The following is a 17,603-nucleotide window of genomic DNA, read 5'->3' as shown; positions in this document are numbered from 1 at the left end:
TTTAAAGTCAATAGTTCTGAAAAATTGTCCTAAAATGGAACTTTTAACTTGGAAAAAAAGATATATCATGAAATGGACTTCTTGAAAACAATATCCTGAAAGGGAACTTTTAAGTCTTGTTCTACTTAATTTTGGCCAGGGAATATTTTGTATTTTACACAAGCAATAACATGTGGTGTGAACAAAGACATGTGTATGTGTTGAACATTATGAAGTATCTTTCCATAATGCTCTTAAAACAGTAAGTTGTTGAACAATACAGTACATACATTTATCAAACACGTATGATTACATGTTACAAGTCTATATACATACATACAGTACAAACATGAGCAATGTGAAAATACTGCCATTTCAATACAGGTTTACATCTCTTGCTGGAGTGTAAACTAGACAGTTTATGACAAAATAAGACCAAAACAAAATTAAAATACAGTGATCCCTCGTTCATCGCTGGAGTTGCGTTCCAGAAACCCCGTGAAGTAGTGACCCAATTATTTACTGCATATTTACATACATTTTAAAAGTTCACATATGGAATTCAATGTCATTATGTGATTAGCTATACTGTACGTCGGGCTAGGTTGGCATTTCTGAATTTAATTCTCAATGTGGCTTGTGTGTTAACCAGTGGCATGTTGGTCATGTTTGCTGTATTACTAAGCAATTTAGTAATGTGTGCGTGTAAATTACTCAGTAAATTTTCTTTTTCTACAAAGAGCGCCTATTTGTCCTTATGTGAGTCATTGCTGCCAAATTAGTCAAATAGCCAGCAACGCTATCTAAACCAAAAATGTGCAGGTGAGTAACTGCACGAAACTGACCAAGACAAAATCTGTGATGCACTGAATACGCAACAAGTGAACTGTAATTTACAGAGGGATTAGTGTAGTCAGAATGTAGTTGAACATCAGTAACTGATTTTTTAACATCTCGTTTGTTTTTTGGCAAACATGAACACAATCAAAGCGAAAGATCACAGTGTAGCATAAAAGCATTTTAAATGTGCTTCATCTTCATGTTAAATCGGACTGTACATTCTCAAGTTGTGGCCCCCTCTTCAATAGATGGCTCACTTCAAATAAGACACCTGCTACTCTGCAATGGAGTAAATAAACGGCGTGGGCCACTAGCTGAGGAATTGGGTCACTTATTTCTTATCGTCCATGCGGGAGTAGGGATTGTCCTTCGAAATACCTGAAAAGAGAAAGCATCATGAGAACACATTAACTTGATGGATGGAACTCAGAAGTTTCTGGAATTTACAAATTACAATTCATTTACAATTTATTAAGGGGAAGGAAAAAAAACTATTCAAAGTTGGGCCATACTCAGCAGCAACAACTGAAAGCAAGCATTTTCTATAACTGGCAATGAGTCTTTTACATCTCTGTGGAGATATTTTAGCCCACTCTTCCTTGTAGAATTCTTTGAATTCATCAAGAATTGAGGGTTTTTTAGCATAAACGGCCTTTTTAAGTTCATGCCACTGCATTTCAATCAGATTCAAGCATGGACTTTGATTAGGCCACTCCAAAACCTTTATTTTGTTTTTTTAAACCATTCAGACGCTAACTAGGCTGGTGTGTTTTGGATCGTTATACTGGTGCAAGAACCCAAGTGTGCTTCAGCTTGAGATCACAAACTGATGGCTGAACATTCTCCTTCAGGATTTTCTGTTAAACAGTAGAATTAAAAAAAAAATAAAATTAAAAAAAAAAAAATATATATATATATATTATGCTTTGGGACTCCAGCAAACCACAGAGAGCGCCATTATCCACACACGGTGAAAACATAGAACAGTGGTGAACCTTCCCAGGAGTGGCCGGCTGACCAGAATTACCCACGAGTGCAGTGACGACTCATCCATGAGGACACAAAAGACTACACAACAACATCCCAAAAACTAAAGGCTTCACTTGCCTCAGTTAAGGTCAATGTTCATGACTCCACCATAAGAAAGAGACTGGGCAAAAACGGCCTGCATGGCAGAGTTCCAAGACAAAGACCACTGCTGACCGAAGAGAACATTAGGGCTCGTCTCAATTTTGCCAGAAGATCCCAAGACCTTTGGGAAAACACTGTGGTCTGACGAGACAAAACTTGACCTTTTTGGCAGGTGTCTGTCCCATTGCATTGGCGTAAAAGTAACACCGCATTTCAGAAAAATAACATCATACCAACAATAAAGCATGGTGGTGGTAGGGTGATGGTCTGGGGCTGTTTAGCTGCTTTGGGACCTGGAAGACTTGCTGTGATAACGGAACCATGAATTCCGCCGTCTACCAAAAAATCCTGAAGGAATATGTCCGGCCTTCTGTTCGTGACCTAAAGCTGAAATGAACTTGGGTTCTGCAGCAGGACAAAGATCCAAAACATCTATGAATGGCTAAAGAAAAACAAAATGAGGACTTTGGAGTGGCCTAGTCAAAATCCTGACCTGAAGCCTATTGAGATGCTGTGGCACGACCTTAAAAGGTGGTTCATGCTCAAAAACCCTCCAATGTGGCTGAATTACAACAATTCTGCACAGATGAGTGGGGCAAAATTCCTCCGCAGCGCTGTAAGAGACTCATTGCAAGTTATTGCAAACGCTTGATTGCAGTTATTGCTGCTGAGGGCGGCCCACCCAGTTTTTGGGGCACACGCTTTTTTACACCATTGTATATTTTTACATTTGAAATGTTTTCTAATGTGGGCATGTTTTAAAGTTTAAAACGTGACCCAGGAACATTTCTGATGTACCAGAAATAACAAATGTGACAAAATAAATAGGCCTTACCATATTTCTGTCTTATTTTATCATGCCTCAGCTGCATTTCCATTCTCCTGCGATAACACAAACAAACACAAAAGTGAGAAACACGCCACACTCGTACGCAAGTGTATGTACTTAAATGGACATTTATTGACCTTTCTTTCTGACGGGCGTTCCTCGCTCGGGTGTGTTGTTCTGCCCTTAAATCCTCGTCGTCGTCACTAAAAGATGACGAAAACGTTATTTTTGGTTTCTGCCAGGTGGGGTCCAAAGTCCGACATTGGGCCATTTGAGGCCTGCTGCCCATTTTTGAGCAGCGGCAGTAAGTATATAGTGCCATGGAGAAGTATTTGCCCCCTTCAAAAATTTTTATTTTTTTGCATAGTTTCCACAATTTGTTTAAGATCATCAAACAAATGTAAATATCAGAGAAATAACCCAAGTAAACATCAAATGCCGTTTTAAAATGATAATTGTATCGATTCACAAAAAAATATTCCAAGCTACCTGGCCCTGTGTGAAAAAGTAATTGTCCACCCTTTAAAATTATTCATTAACTGTGGTTAATCACATTTTTTTGGAAAGCCGAGTGCATTTTCATTGACCACACCCAAGCGTGATTACCTCTAAACCCGTTCAATCAAGTAATCATTTAAATAGAAGCTGCCCGACAAAAAGACGACGACCAATAGATCTCAAAAAGCTGCAACAAAATGCCACGATCCAAAGAAATTTAAGAAGAGATGAGAAATAAAGTAACTGATGAGTCTGGAAAGGGTTACAAAGGCAAGTTTTAGGACTCCAGCGAACTATTATCCACAAATGGAGAAAACATGGGACAGCGGTGAACCTTCCCGACTTGTTGTCGCCATGGTAATGGTTGTATCCGGTTGCAGTGACAGGTGACACGTTTTCTGGTCACGCCTCCCCAGCAGTGTTTGATTTGACAAGATAAAGCCCGTCTTGTAGTCTGAGCCAGGCATTAAAACATTCAGAAGAATTTGAGAAGGGGGCAAATACTTTTTTTTTTTTTACGGCACTTTATACTAAAAATAACCCTTTACAACTAAAACAGTACTGAGATTCTTCGCCGAATTAAGATAAAATGGTGCCTTGATTTGTGAGTTTAATTTATTTCATGACCACGCTTGTAACTCAAAACACACGTATCTCAAATCTTCTTTCCGCTTTGAAATGAATGGAAATGCCATGTCATGTTACAGAGCCCCCCCCCCCTCCCCCCCATATTTGAAGAGAAATAACACTTTAGAGTATTGTGTCTTACAAATACAGTACTAAAAGAATGAATGAAACAGTATACAGTAATAAAAGAATACACAAACAGTTTGTGCATCATGCAGATGCAATATTGTGCTGATGTGTGTGCCTTGGCCTCTGGGGGAGGTATAATACACACACACATGATACACTAGAATATAGGTGTCAAACTCAAGGCCCGGGGACCAGATCTGGCATGCCACATAATTTTATGTGGCCCGCAAAAGCAAATCATGTGCGTCAACTTCCATGATTCTTGCTAAAATCTCTACCAAAATTTAAATTGTCACATTTTATTTTTTTTGTTTTTGTTACCAAACACCTTTTATGGTAACTTGAACAGCAGTTGAACAAATGTTATCCTTGACCTCTAATTTCAAAACTAGTTATCCATCATTTTGTTGCGTGCATGTAATAATATGATAAGGTGATCAAACATGTTTTTGGTTTCACATTCGTAACAGCCCTCTGAGGGAAACCGTAACTACAATGTGGCCCACGACAAAAATGAGTTGACACCCCTGCTAGAAGATGATGATCACTTCTAGTGACTAAACTACAGTAATTCTAGTCGTTTTTGACAGCGGATAAAGAATATATGCCCATGACTATTCTTGGATTGTCTGTCTATATGTTTTGCTCCACCCTTTGTGTTTAAATATCAGTTGCTTGAAGGTTTATGACAACCACGACATCGATGCTAGTTTGGTCAGCCTATCTTAAGACGTTTTGCATTGTGTGTTAACATTAAGCTAGCAGACTTTGTTTGCAGACATTTTTTTTAGTCTTTCAGTAACCTTCAACTGGGGGCCCAGAGCTTTTTCAAAAATTTTTCACTTGTTGTTACAATGACTTATTGTAATTACTTATACAGTATTGTAATTGTTATTTACGAACTGTTGCACTATTTGCATATCTGTTGTTGACCAATACTGGTCACTCATGCCAGAGTAGCATCTGCTCCATTTGCACACTGACTGAGGAGTATCTGCAACATTTGCACAATCAACATTGTCCCAGATTATCGCACTATTCGTCACTTTAAACCGCATACACTCCTTGAAGTCTCGGCGCCCTTTGCACAATGGTCATTGCACCCGACTATTGCAAAAGTAGTCATTCGAACTGCTCTAAGTGCTAGAGGACTCTGCATCTTTTACACAATTGTCACAAAAAAAAAATGTACCGGCATTACCAGATAACTATTAACCCTTTATTGCTCTTTATTGCTTGTCTATGTCTCAGTGTTGTCTGTCAATCGACTGTCTGTTGTCGTACTAGAGCGGCTCCAAATACCGGAGACAAATTCCTTGTGTGTTTTTTGGACATACTTGGCAAATAAAGATGATTCTGATTCTGATTCTTACTGCTGCTTGTTGTGAAGGTCGCTGCCACCATCAGGTGCTCGTAACACAAATTTATGCTCTTGACTCAGGACAAAAAAAAACAACAGAAGACCGACAGCTCATCTAGAAAAATTTGTAGGTCGAGTAACTCATAAGTCGAGGTACCAGTGTATATAAGTGCTTGTTTAAGAAATTAAAGTTGAAAGTCAGTTTTTATCAATGCGGCCCTCGGATAAAGTTTGGCTGCTTGTGGTTTATACTGTGAAGAACGAAGAGCAGATTGCAGCACGGCCTTTGGAGACGGGCCGTACCAGGCTCGCGGAATAACAAGCCATTGTCCCCGCCATCCTGAGTGTCACGTGACTCACCTGACTCGCTGCTGACGCCGCCGCCGGCAGCAACAGCAGTACAGGCAGCACACGAGGAAGGCCAGGACGAAAAGGCCAGACAGCACACCCAGCATGATCATCATTATCTGGAAGTTAACTACGGGTCAGAGACACAGGAAAATATTTGACATACAACTTGAAGGTTGCGGTTGCGTCATGACATGGAGCTATAATTCATTCCAACCAAATAAACTCAGTTTTGACGAAAATTAAAAAAAAACATTTTACAATTTGAAAAATTAAGAAATGTACTAATTTTAAAATATATATTTTTTTAAAACAATACAGATGCATATAATAAAATAACTAAAACATAGTAATGAAACCTTTAAAAAGTAAAACAATTAAAATACCAATTAAACAATATAATTTCACATAAAAATAAAACCTCAACAATGTACAAATAATGTAATACAAAATGTATAAAAATATCAAAAGAACTTAATAAAACCAAATGAAAAAATAAAGCAATATAAATGTAATTTAAGAAACTAATCTAAGAAACCTAAAAAAAAAAAAATTATCATAAAAAAATAATCCATGTAATCCACCACAAAAATTTAACGAAATGTTAAAAAATGATGTAAAAAAGAAACAATAAAATAAAGATTTTTTTAATTGACAAAAAGTAAAACAAATCTACAAAAATAAATATGTTATATATATTCTGCACACAGGCACGGGGAGAACATCTAAACTCCACACAGGGGGGGGGCAGGGATTTTAACTCTGGTCCTAAGAAATGCGAGGTAGATGTGCTAAACAGTTGAACACCGTGCCCCCCCTATTTTTTCTTGTACAGCATAACCATTTCAGCGTTCACATGCCATTTATACATTTCACTTTCTTAGGTTTTTAAAACTTTACATTACTGTGCTGTCCATAAGTGGCATATATATCCATCCATTTTCTGAGCCGCTTCTCCTCACTAGGGTCGCGGGCGTGCTGGAGCCTATCCCAGCTGTCATCGGGCAGGAGGCGGGGTACACCGTGAACTGTTTGCCAGCCAATCGCAGGGCACATATAAACAAACAACCATTCGCACTCACATGCACACCTACGGGAAATTTAGAGTCTCCAATTCATGCATGTTTTGGGGATGTGGGAGGAAACCGGAGTGCCCGGAGAAAACCCACGCAGGCACAGGGAGAACATGCAAACTCCACACAGACGGGGCCGGGGATTGAACCCCGGGTCCTCAGAACTGTGAGGCTGACGCTCTAACCAGTCGCCCACTGTGGCGCCTATATATAATTACATATTGCAAAATAACATTACAAAATCAACAGTAAATATGTGAAAAAATACCAATAAAATAAGATGGAAATACATCGACAAAAATTCGATAAAAATCAATTGAATGTAAAATGCAAGTAAAATGTAATTCAGTATTACAAAATAAAATTGCCAAATACTACAATACAAAGTTATAAAAACAGATCAAATCTAATACAACTAAAATTAAACAAAAATGGCAATAATGAGCACAAATAAATTGTTATAAAACATTTAAAAATGACATTTTTTTCAAGAATTAACTCAAATGTAAAACATTTAAAATGCAGTAATAATAAGGATACAAACAAAATAATGCCACTAACAATGTAATGAAAAATACAAATAACGTAATAAAAAATGATCTGAAAAAGAACATCAATTAAAATGTAACTAGACAACAAAATAACGAAGAAATAATAAAAATAAACACTAAAATCCCCTTCATCCGGTGAGGAAAAACTTATCTATTACAGTGGTTAATTTACCACACTTGCATGACAGTTAGGATTACTGCCTTAGCCTGTTTACAATTGTTTTATTTTATTTTTTTACTCAGCTCACCACGTTTATACAACATGTACTCGTGTCAAACCTTATTGTACTATATTGTGTATTTATTTATTCATTCAACCTTTATTTTGGTTTGTGTTGTGTGGCTTACCCCAGCATACACCCCACCACGCGTCACTGAGGGGACACACACTGCTGGGAGGTAGGATGTTCTTCACGGGGTAGTCGACGCACTGTTTGCTGGGCGCGCACCACAAACACTGCAGCAACACACACACACACACACACGTTGATCATATTTAATAACAATGCATGCATACACAGTACAGTACATAGAGTAAACATTACTTACAGAGGCATCTTGTAGACATTTTGCACAACTGCTGTTGGACTTGGAAGCGCACGACACTGTGACTGAAAATATGAAACATACTTAAGCACTTACACCAGAAATAGGGAATTTTTAAACATATTGACAATAACAAAGCCAGTGTGTCCACTATTACTGCTCTTAAGTCATTCACATAGTGGATTTATAAAAAGCCTACACACCGTTGTTTAAATGGCAGGCTTTTGTGCTATAAAAAAAAATTAGAACAAGATAAATTATTTCAATTAATGTGACCTATAACTTGTGCAACTCAATTGGAAAAACAAATGATCAAAGTAAATGTAAACTCTTGAAATAATCTGGTTGCACAGGTGTGCACACCTTCGTCTAACTGGGGAAGCTGTGCTCAGAATTAACCAATCATATTCAAACCCATGTTATACAGCATACCTGCCACCATTTGAAGTGCTTCAGATTAACTGCAAATAAAGTTCAGATGTTCTATTAGGCTTTTCCTGACTTTTTTTGTTTTTAAGCTAAAGCCTGGTTTTGTTATAACACTGACTGCTATTTCGAACTGCTCAAATTCCCTCCACCTTGACTTGCATCATATTTTAATTGTATCTGGGGATTGTGATGCAATGCTGTGATACACCCACTGCCACGACTGGGAATATTTATTTGGTTAACTGGAGATTGCTTTGATAGATTGGCTCATTGCCACTTAGGCTATATTTGCCTCGTATCACGACAGTATCATTCCATTTCTTTGTTTTGTTCTTTTGGTCATTTTAACTCATTACAGTCCTGTCATTTTTTTGTTTGTTTTACATGCAATTTCTAAAGGAACTTTCAATTACTTTATGTACAAAAATGAATTGACTGAAAGAGCTATATTAAGAGTTAGGATTTTGCTCAGTGTGTTTTGTTTGTTGTGCGTGTGTTTTTTTTTAATAAACGGGTCACATGATTTAAGGAGTCATGGGAGGATTAAAGGGGCGGGCTGAAAAATTGTGAAACACAAATGTTGGATTTTAGGTCTGTTTCAAATCGTCATGTACAATAGAATAAAGCATTTGAGTTTATATAGCGGAACGAACCGTTCCTTTGAAGTTTTACAAGTGGTTAAAACATAGGCTGTGATATTACATTCAACAGAGAATGTAGCTCAAGTTGATCATTAATAAAGTATTTGACTTAAAACAAAATACTTATTTTCGTGACTTCAAATTTTTAGCTTATCAAGCCAACAGACGAAAACACATTGGACTGACGTCATGTGACCACCCCACCTCCCAAAAAAAGAGTAACAAGTATTCTAAACTGTAAAAAAATAAATAAAATAAAATAAAAACTCACCGACAGGCGGAGAAGTGGTCGACATTTGAGCCTGGGGGGCGACGAGACCGGACAAAAGAAACAAACAGATACCGTACAAAGCAGACATGGTGAGGAAGAGACAAGAGTCAAGAGATCCGAGTCGGGAAAATGAAGGAGCTCAGATAACTGACGCCAACTGTTGCCGCTGCTTTGACGAGGGGTATTGGGTGCGGGCGTCAGTGGCTCCATGCGTGACGTCATCGACGAGCGACGACGCTAAGAAACGGCCGCGTATGTGCGTCATCATTTGGCGTTAGCTAAAAAGATGCCAGATAGACTCACACAGACATGTAAAGGTAGATACGACACGCCCATTTTGAGCGCCCTGCCGTCGGCGACGCTAAGCGCGGGAGGTCAAAGTCGTCACCGCATTCCATGTGTGTAGACGTCAAGAAAACCAAAAGAACAAGGATGCCCGCACATTGTGCTGCATACGGTTACACTTCAGAGACCGTAACCCTCATGAAAAATAGAAGTAATGACCCAAGTTGCGACTCAATTTACCGACGTGCCTACGTGGCGGCCATGTTGGGAAGGTAAAAGTTCCCGTAGAAGGCAATGGATGGACAGTGAAATTAAGCCATAACTTGCTCATTACTCAACCCATTTTCACGACATAGTGTTTTGTCAATTCCAGGTATATTGTTATAATTCTGTGACTTGTAAATTTCGTCACAAATATGCCACATGTAACCCAGTAAAGTACAACAAACAAGGCATTTCTAACGATCCATGAATGGCATTTGGGTTCAGGATGCAAAAACCCACAAACGTAGACAACAAATAAACACACACATGGCAGATTTTTGAAATACAATAATTTATTAAAGCATCATTAATTTGTTTGATATAAAACATTTTTCTGCTGATTTTTTTTCTGTTTCTACTGGAAAACAATCAGAAAGTTGAAGATACAGTCATCGTCAATGGCAACGTTCATCAAGAGTCTGGTGTGGCCGCCGGCAGCTGACCAGATCTACGCAACTATGACAAATGAGGAGGACAAAGGATGTGAGGTGTATACTAAGCTCAATCTATATGTTTGGGTTATTATTATTAGGAAGGACAACACACATCAGCAAGTTTTAATATTGGACAATTGCTTAACTACAAGGCACACAATTGAGCACATTAACAGCTTATGTATTTCCTGTGAACATTAACAGCTTATGTATTTCCTGTGAATGCCGTGTGTGCCCCAAAGCATTTCGATCGTACTGGCAAAACTGCAGCTAACACTCTGATTATTCTCAAGTCCATCTGTACTGCAAATAAATAAATACCCCTAAAAAACACTTTAGTAAACACACATATACACACTGTAGCTACCGTTCTAGGCTAATTCCTCTGTTAGTGTCTTGGCAAAAGTGCAGTGGTTATCTTAATCATCAGTTTGCCGCACTTGTTTCTTTCATACTCGGGGACGAAGTTAAAGGTCAGGGCTCTCAGTAAGGCAAGCTGTACCACTTACATACGCACATGGACCTGAGGGAATCTCCATTCAGTGAGAACATTCATTAAAGGGGGGGATGTCCACTTAAAAAAAAAAAAAAAAAAATTTACGCAACTGCGGCATCTATTAGGGTGGAGGCAATTCAATATAAAAAATATTGCTTTGGTGCCATCTTGTGGCATTTTGGTTCCAAGGAAGTATGTTGAAGTGACGGAGGAGCTTTATTTAGTCAGATAATGGCCCTGTCCGATAGACAACGTAGTGCTTTGTCGCCTTCTTATAGTACTATGGGAAATTCTAAACTGTTTTAGAGGGTGCGTCAGTGACTCGTGGCTTTTCGCTATTCGCAGCACTCACTCACTTCCCACGCCACTTTGTGTTGAAAGTATTTGTCGTAGGGGGTGACGTCACCACACACCTCTAATTATCTCAATGCGTGAAGCCGCAGCGACTGCGTGAACATGCACTTCAGTGGTGGAACACAACTTGTGTGTAAGTGGATTGTGAAGTATACCACCCCAGGACTCATTGCCAATGCCTCTTTGTGTTGAAAGCGGTCGTTGCCATCCAACACGCGGGCACTGAGGTCACATCGCGTCGAATTATTTGAATGTGCAAAGCTGCAGCGGCTGTGTAAACGTACTTCAGATGCAAAATGCTACAAATGGAGTGTGATGTTCAACACCACAAGAGTCACTGCGCAGACCTGTTTGTGTTGAAAGCAATTGTGATGTCACCACACATCTAATTATCTGAATGCGTGAAGCTACAGCGGCCGTCTGAACACGTACTTCAGAGGCAGAACGCCACTTGTGAGCAAGCTGAGTGTGACGTTTAACACCCCAGGACTCACTGCCCATGCCAATTTGTGTTGAAAGCAATTGTGATGTCACCATGCATCTAATTATCTGAAAGCGCAAAGCTGCAGAGGCTGTGTGTACACACCTGTGTGCAAGTGGAGTGTAAACTTTAACACCCCAAACCTCAAGCCCACACTTCTTTGTGTTGAAAGAAATTGTCACTGGCATTGCCACACATCTAATTATCTGAATGTGTGAAGCTGCAACGGCTTTTGTGTTTGATAAGAGTAGGGGTCACTATTTGACACATGGTTTGGTGAAACATAGGCCAAGTTAATTTGGCCTTGCTTGTTTAAAGGCTAAAGTCAAATTTGAATAGTGTGAAAAGGGACCCGTGTACATCTTCCAAGCGACACTCAAAGCTTCAAATGGTGCATGTTTTTTTAAAGACAAACATCGCTGGATGAGTTCTTGTCACAATCTCTGTTTTTGCGGTGATTCATTCGTCGTTGCGCCAACATATTTAAGCTGAGTATATTTTACCCAGCGATCATCTGATCCAGTTGCTGCCGTAGCTGGACACAGACTTAACACTGCATCGTTTCTTCACAATCATGTTAATGTAGGCTTTCATGATCTTTGTGATCTCACCAACCTGGAAACAAAACATGAAACAAACAGTCAAGACAAGGGAAGGAAGACTTCACCTCACTAATTTTTATTTTATTTTTGCTTTGCATTTTTTGAGATCCAATACAATGGAAACACAGGTAAAGAATTAATAAAAAGAAACAGATTTTGGATTTGAAAAAAAAAATTATATCAGAATCGATTTTATTGCCATGGTCAGTGAAAAGGTACATTCACAACCAGGAATTTTTCCCAGTTCAATGGCTCGACATGAAACAGAGATGGTAATAATAAAATAAAAATATAAAGAGACTAAGAAGAAAAAAAACAAAACAGTATGAAATAACAACAGCACACTGGTTGGGAATCACTGCTCTCGTGGTACGCGAAAGAATCACTGCCCAAATGCAGTTCAATTGTATTTTACTTGTTAGTACAATTTTCCTATATTTAGGCATTGTTTAATATTCAAACTGTGCATACGTTTACAATAACTTGCAATAATATGATTTAAATTAACATTTCGGCCATTTCGGACTTGGAGCACTCAGTAGTTTTTCAAGTGGGACTTGGTGGAACAGTTTTGAGAATGACTGGCTTAAATGAATACCTCACTGACCATTTTTATCTTTGTAAAGGCAGAATTACTTATTCAGCTCTTGAATTGCAGCTGACTGATAAGACCAAAAGCTGAGTGTACTTTTAATCTGGAGATGGAACACAAAGAAGTACCTGTGGCGTCTCAAAGAACATTTCTCTCTCATCCACGGTGATCTTGTACATGCAGGGCTGCGGAGCTCCAAAGAATATGATGTGCTCGTAAGGGAAGGTCTCCAGGGGCTTGGGCTCTCCTCGCTTGTACACTGACACATTTTCAGCACTCACACTCAACCAAAGGTCATGTGGGAAGCCTCCTTCTTTGCACTGGGAACACACAAATACAATATAGTACAAATTAAAGGCAATAATAATTCAGATTTGTTTTAGAATCTGGAGCTAGGCGGAATGGAGTGAAGTATCAGGACAGACTTCTTGATGAATTCATTCGTCAGTTAGGAGTTGGACTTGACCCATGAAATAAACAACACAATGTTTTGTAATTTGTAAAGAGTGCTCTTTTCCCTTTTGGGGAAATATAATATTGTACTTTTTAAGAAAAACATACTGTTGTAACATAATTAAATAGAATAAAGAATGAAACAGATTTGTGTGTCATGATTAATTCATTGTGGCCTCTTCTGGTGTGTACGACTTGGCCACCAGGGGCAGTATGATGCAGTCGTGCTGACACAAACAAAGAAGAGTTAAACAAATACTGTAAGTGACTCAGTTAGCTGCAGGTACATTAGTCATTTTTCGAAGAGGATAAAGAATATATGCCTATGAGTATTGTTATACTGTCTGTCTACATGTGTTGCTGCACCACAACATCGATGCTGGTTTCGCTATTCTTCAAAGTGTAAGTACCTCCACATCGAACAGCGTGGATCCATACCCGGTCCACTCCTTGATAATAGTCATGTAGTTGAGCATGGCCTGGTGCTGGAGCAGACCTTGCAGACGACACCACTTCTCCACGATGCTCGCCCTGGTGGCCGACATCTCCTCCTTGAGCCACATCTCCAGCATCTGCTCCTCCTCCAAACGTTGCTTCTTCAGGGAGCCCGTCTTCAAGCCTCGCCGCAGGGTCCCGTCCAAGAAGCTGGTTCTGCGCCGTTCCAGAGTATGACCTGACCCCGAGGCCGCGCTCACCTTGGTGTACTGCAGGATGCGAGCGCGCAGGCGGCCCACGGGGTACACGCTCTCCAGGCTCCACGCCGCACGGGTTTTGTTGCCGTGGAGGAACTGCAGGCGCAAGGCAGCCAGGTGTTGCAAAGTCTCCTCACGGGCTGGGAAGTGTCCTCTGGTTAAACTCTCATGGGCCTGAAGGAACACGAAAGGAGTTGGCATGTCAGCACTGGATGTGATTGACCGTCACTCAACAAGTTAAACCACGTGTCAAACTCAAAGTCCAGGGCCCAGATCCAGCTTACCACCTCCTTTGTCAAACTAGTTATGCATCCGTTTGTATGCTTCGACTGGAAGTGAAAAATAAACAGCTTGAAGCAAGCACGCTTTACCTCTTATTTATAGAACTGTGCGAGCACGAGAGTGAAAACAGGCAGCAAGTAATACCTTGAGATGTATGAGATATGAGTTTGATTTGTTCGGTGACCACACTGAAAGCATTTGTATCTCAAATCATCTTTCCTCATTGAAAAGAATGGAAGTGCCATTAATTCATTCCAGCCTCCCCCCAAAAACCCAATTTTTTAAAATAGGAAAAAAATGCACTCTATAATACTGTACAGAAAAAAAAAAAAATTATAAAAATATATAAAGTAATAACAGAATTAAATAGAATATGAAGAAATTAAATAGTTTTTGCCACATTATTTGCTTCAATTCAATGCACATTGTGCTGCTCCTTCTGGTGTGTGGACGTTGGTTACCTGTGGGCAGTATAATACAGACATACAGATATACATGGAGATGGTCAGTAATATTAGTTGTTCTTCTCAGAGGATAAATAATGTCTGTACAGTGTTTACCATTATATGTTAGCATTATGCTAGCATACTTTAAGACAAAGTTATGTGGTTGTTTTAAATACACATAGTAATTCTCTTTGTTTTGTTTAGTTTGAAATTAAACTGCAAATAGGAGTGCCAATAAAAAGCTTAAAGCCTCTTTTTAAAAAGAATTTTTCATTATCTGGCAAACTGCTGCTTGTGGTTAAGTGAGTTGAGTTTAGTTCACTGCCATCAAACAGTGCTCATATCTAAAATTTCTGCTTGCAAGTCGAAGCAAAAAAATCATCCAAATGACGGCCCGTATATCTCGAAAAACTCAGCGAGTGTGTCTACTTAATGTTTCTTGCAAAAATGTATACAAAAGTATGGATGGTCTTCACTTTGAATAATGGTGAGGTATTGTAGTTTTTGTTACCAAACCCCCTTTTATAGTAATTAAAACGATAGTTGAGCTTTCCATGACATTTGAGTTCAAAAGTAGTTATCCATCAATTTGCTGTGTATCTTCACATATGCGGTTTAACTTTTTTTCTGGATATGAAAGGTTTTAGTTGCAAATTAAAAAGAAAATGTTTTTTTAAATGTTTTGCTTTGTTAAGCTTCAGAGAGGAGAGGGATAGGTCATCACACATGCACAGTAATAAAACGTTTATGCTGCAGATTGGTTTAAAAAAACAAAACAAAATGTCAGAGGAACACTGTACTGCATGTTTATGGTTTCAGTGAAAAGAGCCCCAACTAGAATGTGACCTGTGCCAAAAGTGAGTTTGAAATCCCTGAGTTAAACACACCTGCTCAAACATGAAGGCAAACTCCACGCCCTCCTTTGGCATGCTCTCCACATCCAGGAAGCAGTAGAGTTTAAAGTAGAGCTTCCACTGGTGTACGGCTTCTTCACTGCCAGCCATTCTTGTCACAGTATAAAAAGTAGTAATAAAAAGTAAACATCATGGAACATCATTTTCTTAATCAAATTTAGCATGGTGTGCTAGGGTTAGCATGCCGCCTCACCGTTCTGAGGTTTGGGTTCGAATCTCAGCTCTAGATGGCTAACCTTAACCCTCCCGCATTCCAAAATGTATAGGACTAAATTATCCGAACCCACCGCCTGCTGATTTTAGTGAGGCGTACGTGTTGATAATGCCAAATGTCACTTCAAGCTATAAGCGTCATTGTGGAGTGGTAAAGTTGACTAATCGACTAGTCGTTTCAACCCCTAGTAAACTGTGACGCAGACCGCTCACCTTTCAAATTTAGCCAGCACGTCCGCCACCAGGACTCTGCTTTCCACAGCTCGGTCAATACTGTTGTTGTGCTCAAAGAGAGCAAACATGTTCCTGCTGTCCTCCATGGCCAGACCTCTGATCAGCTTCTCCACCACCTTGCGCAAAACCAAGCCACAAAAGCCATACCAACCATTGGAAGCCTTACTGATTTAAGAATAAAAAGATGTCCATACCTCTCCGGCAGTGGTGTGTGAGTTAATGGAGATCTTGCAGGAGCCTCCCCCGTGACAGTAGACCGTGGTGGTCATTTCCTGTCTAGTGAGCAGTGCTATGATTTCTTCTTGGGAGGGAACAAACTCCCTGGTCTTGGTCTTTTTCAGAGACTCGCTAATGAAATGCGCAAACATTTCGATCTCAGTCCCTGGGAACAGCTCCTTTATCCTACAATCACACACACACAGGGAGTTATGATCAGAGGTGGCAAAAGTACTCATACTACTTGTCAAACCTGAAGTTGACATAGATTATATAAAAAGACATACACTTTTTTCCCCTCACTGTCTGACATGAAATCAGACTAAACTGTTCCTGCTTTACGTCAGTTAGGATTACTAAAATTATTTGTATTTGCTAAACGCCGGTATAATAAGAGAAGGATTTCTGAAATGTTTTTTTCATTTCTTCACAGTACAAAGTTTACATACATTTCCTTAATATTTGGTGAAATCGCCTTTAAACTGTGTGACGTGTGCCAAATGTTTAATGTCCTTCCACAAGCTTCTCACAATAGTTGGCAGGAATTTCAGCCCATTCTTCCTGACAGAACTGGTGTAACTGGGCCAAGTTTGTAGGCTGCCTTGCTTGCACAGTTCTTTTCAGATCATTAGTAATCTTACTGTATGTAAACTTGTAACAAAGTAAGTAAAATTGCCTAAAAAAGTCATTTCACGATTCTGCCATTTAGCAAACAGAAATAATTTCGGTCATCCTACTTTATCTAAAACAGGTTTAGTCTGATTTCCGGTCAGACAGTGAGGAAAAAAGCATGTCTTTTTTTTATAGTGTAGGTAAACCTCTGGTTACAATGATAAATAGAAGCACAAGTTTAAAAAAAACTCAGAACTTCTCTGAATTCAGCTGAACTTTATTTGGGGGTTAATCAGAAGCACTTTAAATGGTGGCACGTATGTGCTGATTCCCATTTAATATGATTTTGAATGTGATTGGTTAATTTACTTTGGACTCCTGGCATTAATAGACTTTTATGAGTGAGGTCTCAAAGTGTGTGTCGCACCGTTTGAGGTGAAACTTGAGGTAACGCAGGATGCCGCGGCTGGGCATGAAGGTGCAGCTCATGCAGGTGAGGAGATGCCAGTGGGCACGGTTGGCAGGGCTGTTGGGGTGCGGGACGTGGTTGGTCTGTTTGATCAGCTGACAGTAGACTTCGTCTCTGAGCGGCCTCAAGTCCTGGCACGTCTGCAGAATTCCCTGGATGATGGGCACAGGGTCTGACACCGCCTCCATCTCTTGCAGGGAGTTGAAGATCTTAACGGCTTCGTCTTGAAGGCTGGTGTAACCCTTCTCCTTTTGCACTGAGAACGACAGAGACGGACGTTTGAATTAGTGATCAACAGGTATGACCCTAACA

General features: G+C 39.6%; 2 protein-coding genes across 3 annotated transcripts in view; both read right to left on the bottom strand.

Moving 5' to 3' along the window:
- Window positions 1–246: 246 nt before the first annotated feature.
- LOC133410958 (pituitary tumor-transforming gene 1 protein-interacting protein-like) lies at window positions 247–9,469 on the bottom strand. The gene is made up of 7 exons (XM_061692655.1): window positions 9,253–9,469; window positions 7,915–7,976; window positions 7,714–7,822; window positions 5,754–5,871; window positions 2,917–2,982; window positions 2,786–2,832; window positions 247–1,197 (listed from the first exon to the last, which is right to left on the bottom strand). Exons 1-7 carry the CDS (start codon window positions 9,338–9,340, stop codon window positions 1,151–1,153), a joined length of 537 nt encoding a protein of 178 aa, XP_061548639.1. The 5' UTR covers window positions 9,341–9,469; the 3' UTR covers window positions 247–1,150.
- A 607-nt stretch (window positions 9,470–10,076) lies between these two features.
- myo10l3 (myosin X, like 3) overlaps window positions 10,077–17,603 on the bottom strand; it is a 93,809-nt gene continuing 86,282 nt past the window's right edge. For both annotated transcript variants that reach the window (XM_061691563.1, XM_061691562.1), the window contains 7 exons: window positions 17,250–17,547; window positions 16,189–16,396; window positions 15,974–16,110; window positions 15,521–15,638; window positions 13,624–14,079; window positions 12,889–13,080; window positions 10,077–12,181 (listed from right to left, as the gene is read on the bottom strand). In XM_061691563.1, the coding sequence (XP_061547547.1) occupies window positions 12,077–12,181; window positions 12,889–13,080; window positions 13,624–14,079; window positions 15,521–15,638; window positions 15,974–16,110; window positions 16,189–16,396; window positions 17,250–17,547 (1,514 nt within the window). In that variant the 3' untranslated portion in view covers window positions 10,077–12,076. The remainder of the gene's footprint in view (window positions 12,182–12,888; window positions 13,081–13,623; window positions 14,080–15,520; window positions 15,639–15,973; window positions 16,111–16,188; window positions 16,397–17,249; window positions 17,548–17,603) is intronic.

Source organism: Phycodurus eques, chromosome 12 (genome assembly GCF_024500275.1).
Source record: "Phycodurus eques isolate BA_2022a chromosome 12, UOR_Pequ_1.1, whole genome shotgun sequence".
Taxonomy (NCBI): Eukaryota; Metazoa; Chordata; class Actinopteri; order Syngnathiformes; family Syngnathidae; genus Phycodurus; species Phycodurus eques.
The sequence above is the reverse complement of the archived record's forward strand: the minus strand, read 5'-3'. Positions and strand labels throughout refer to the sequence as shown.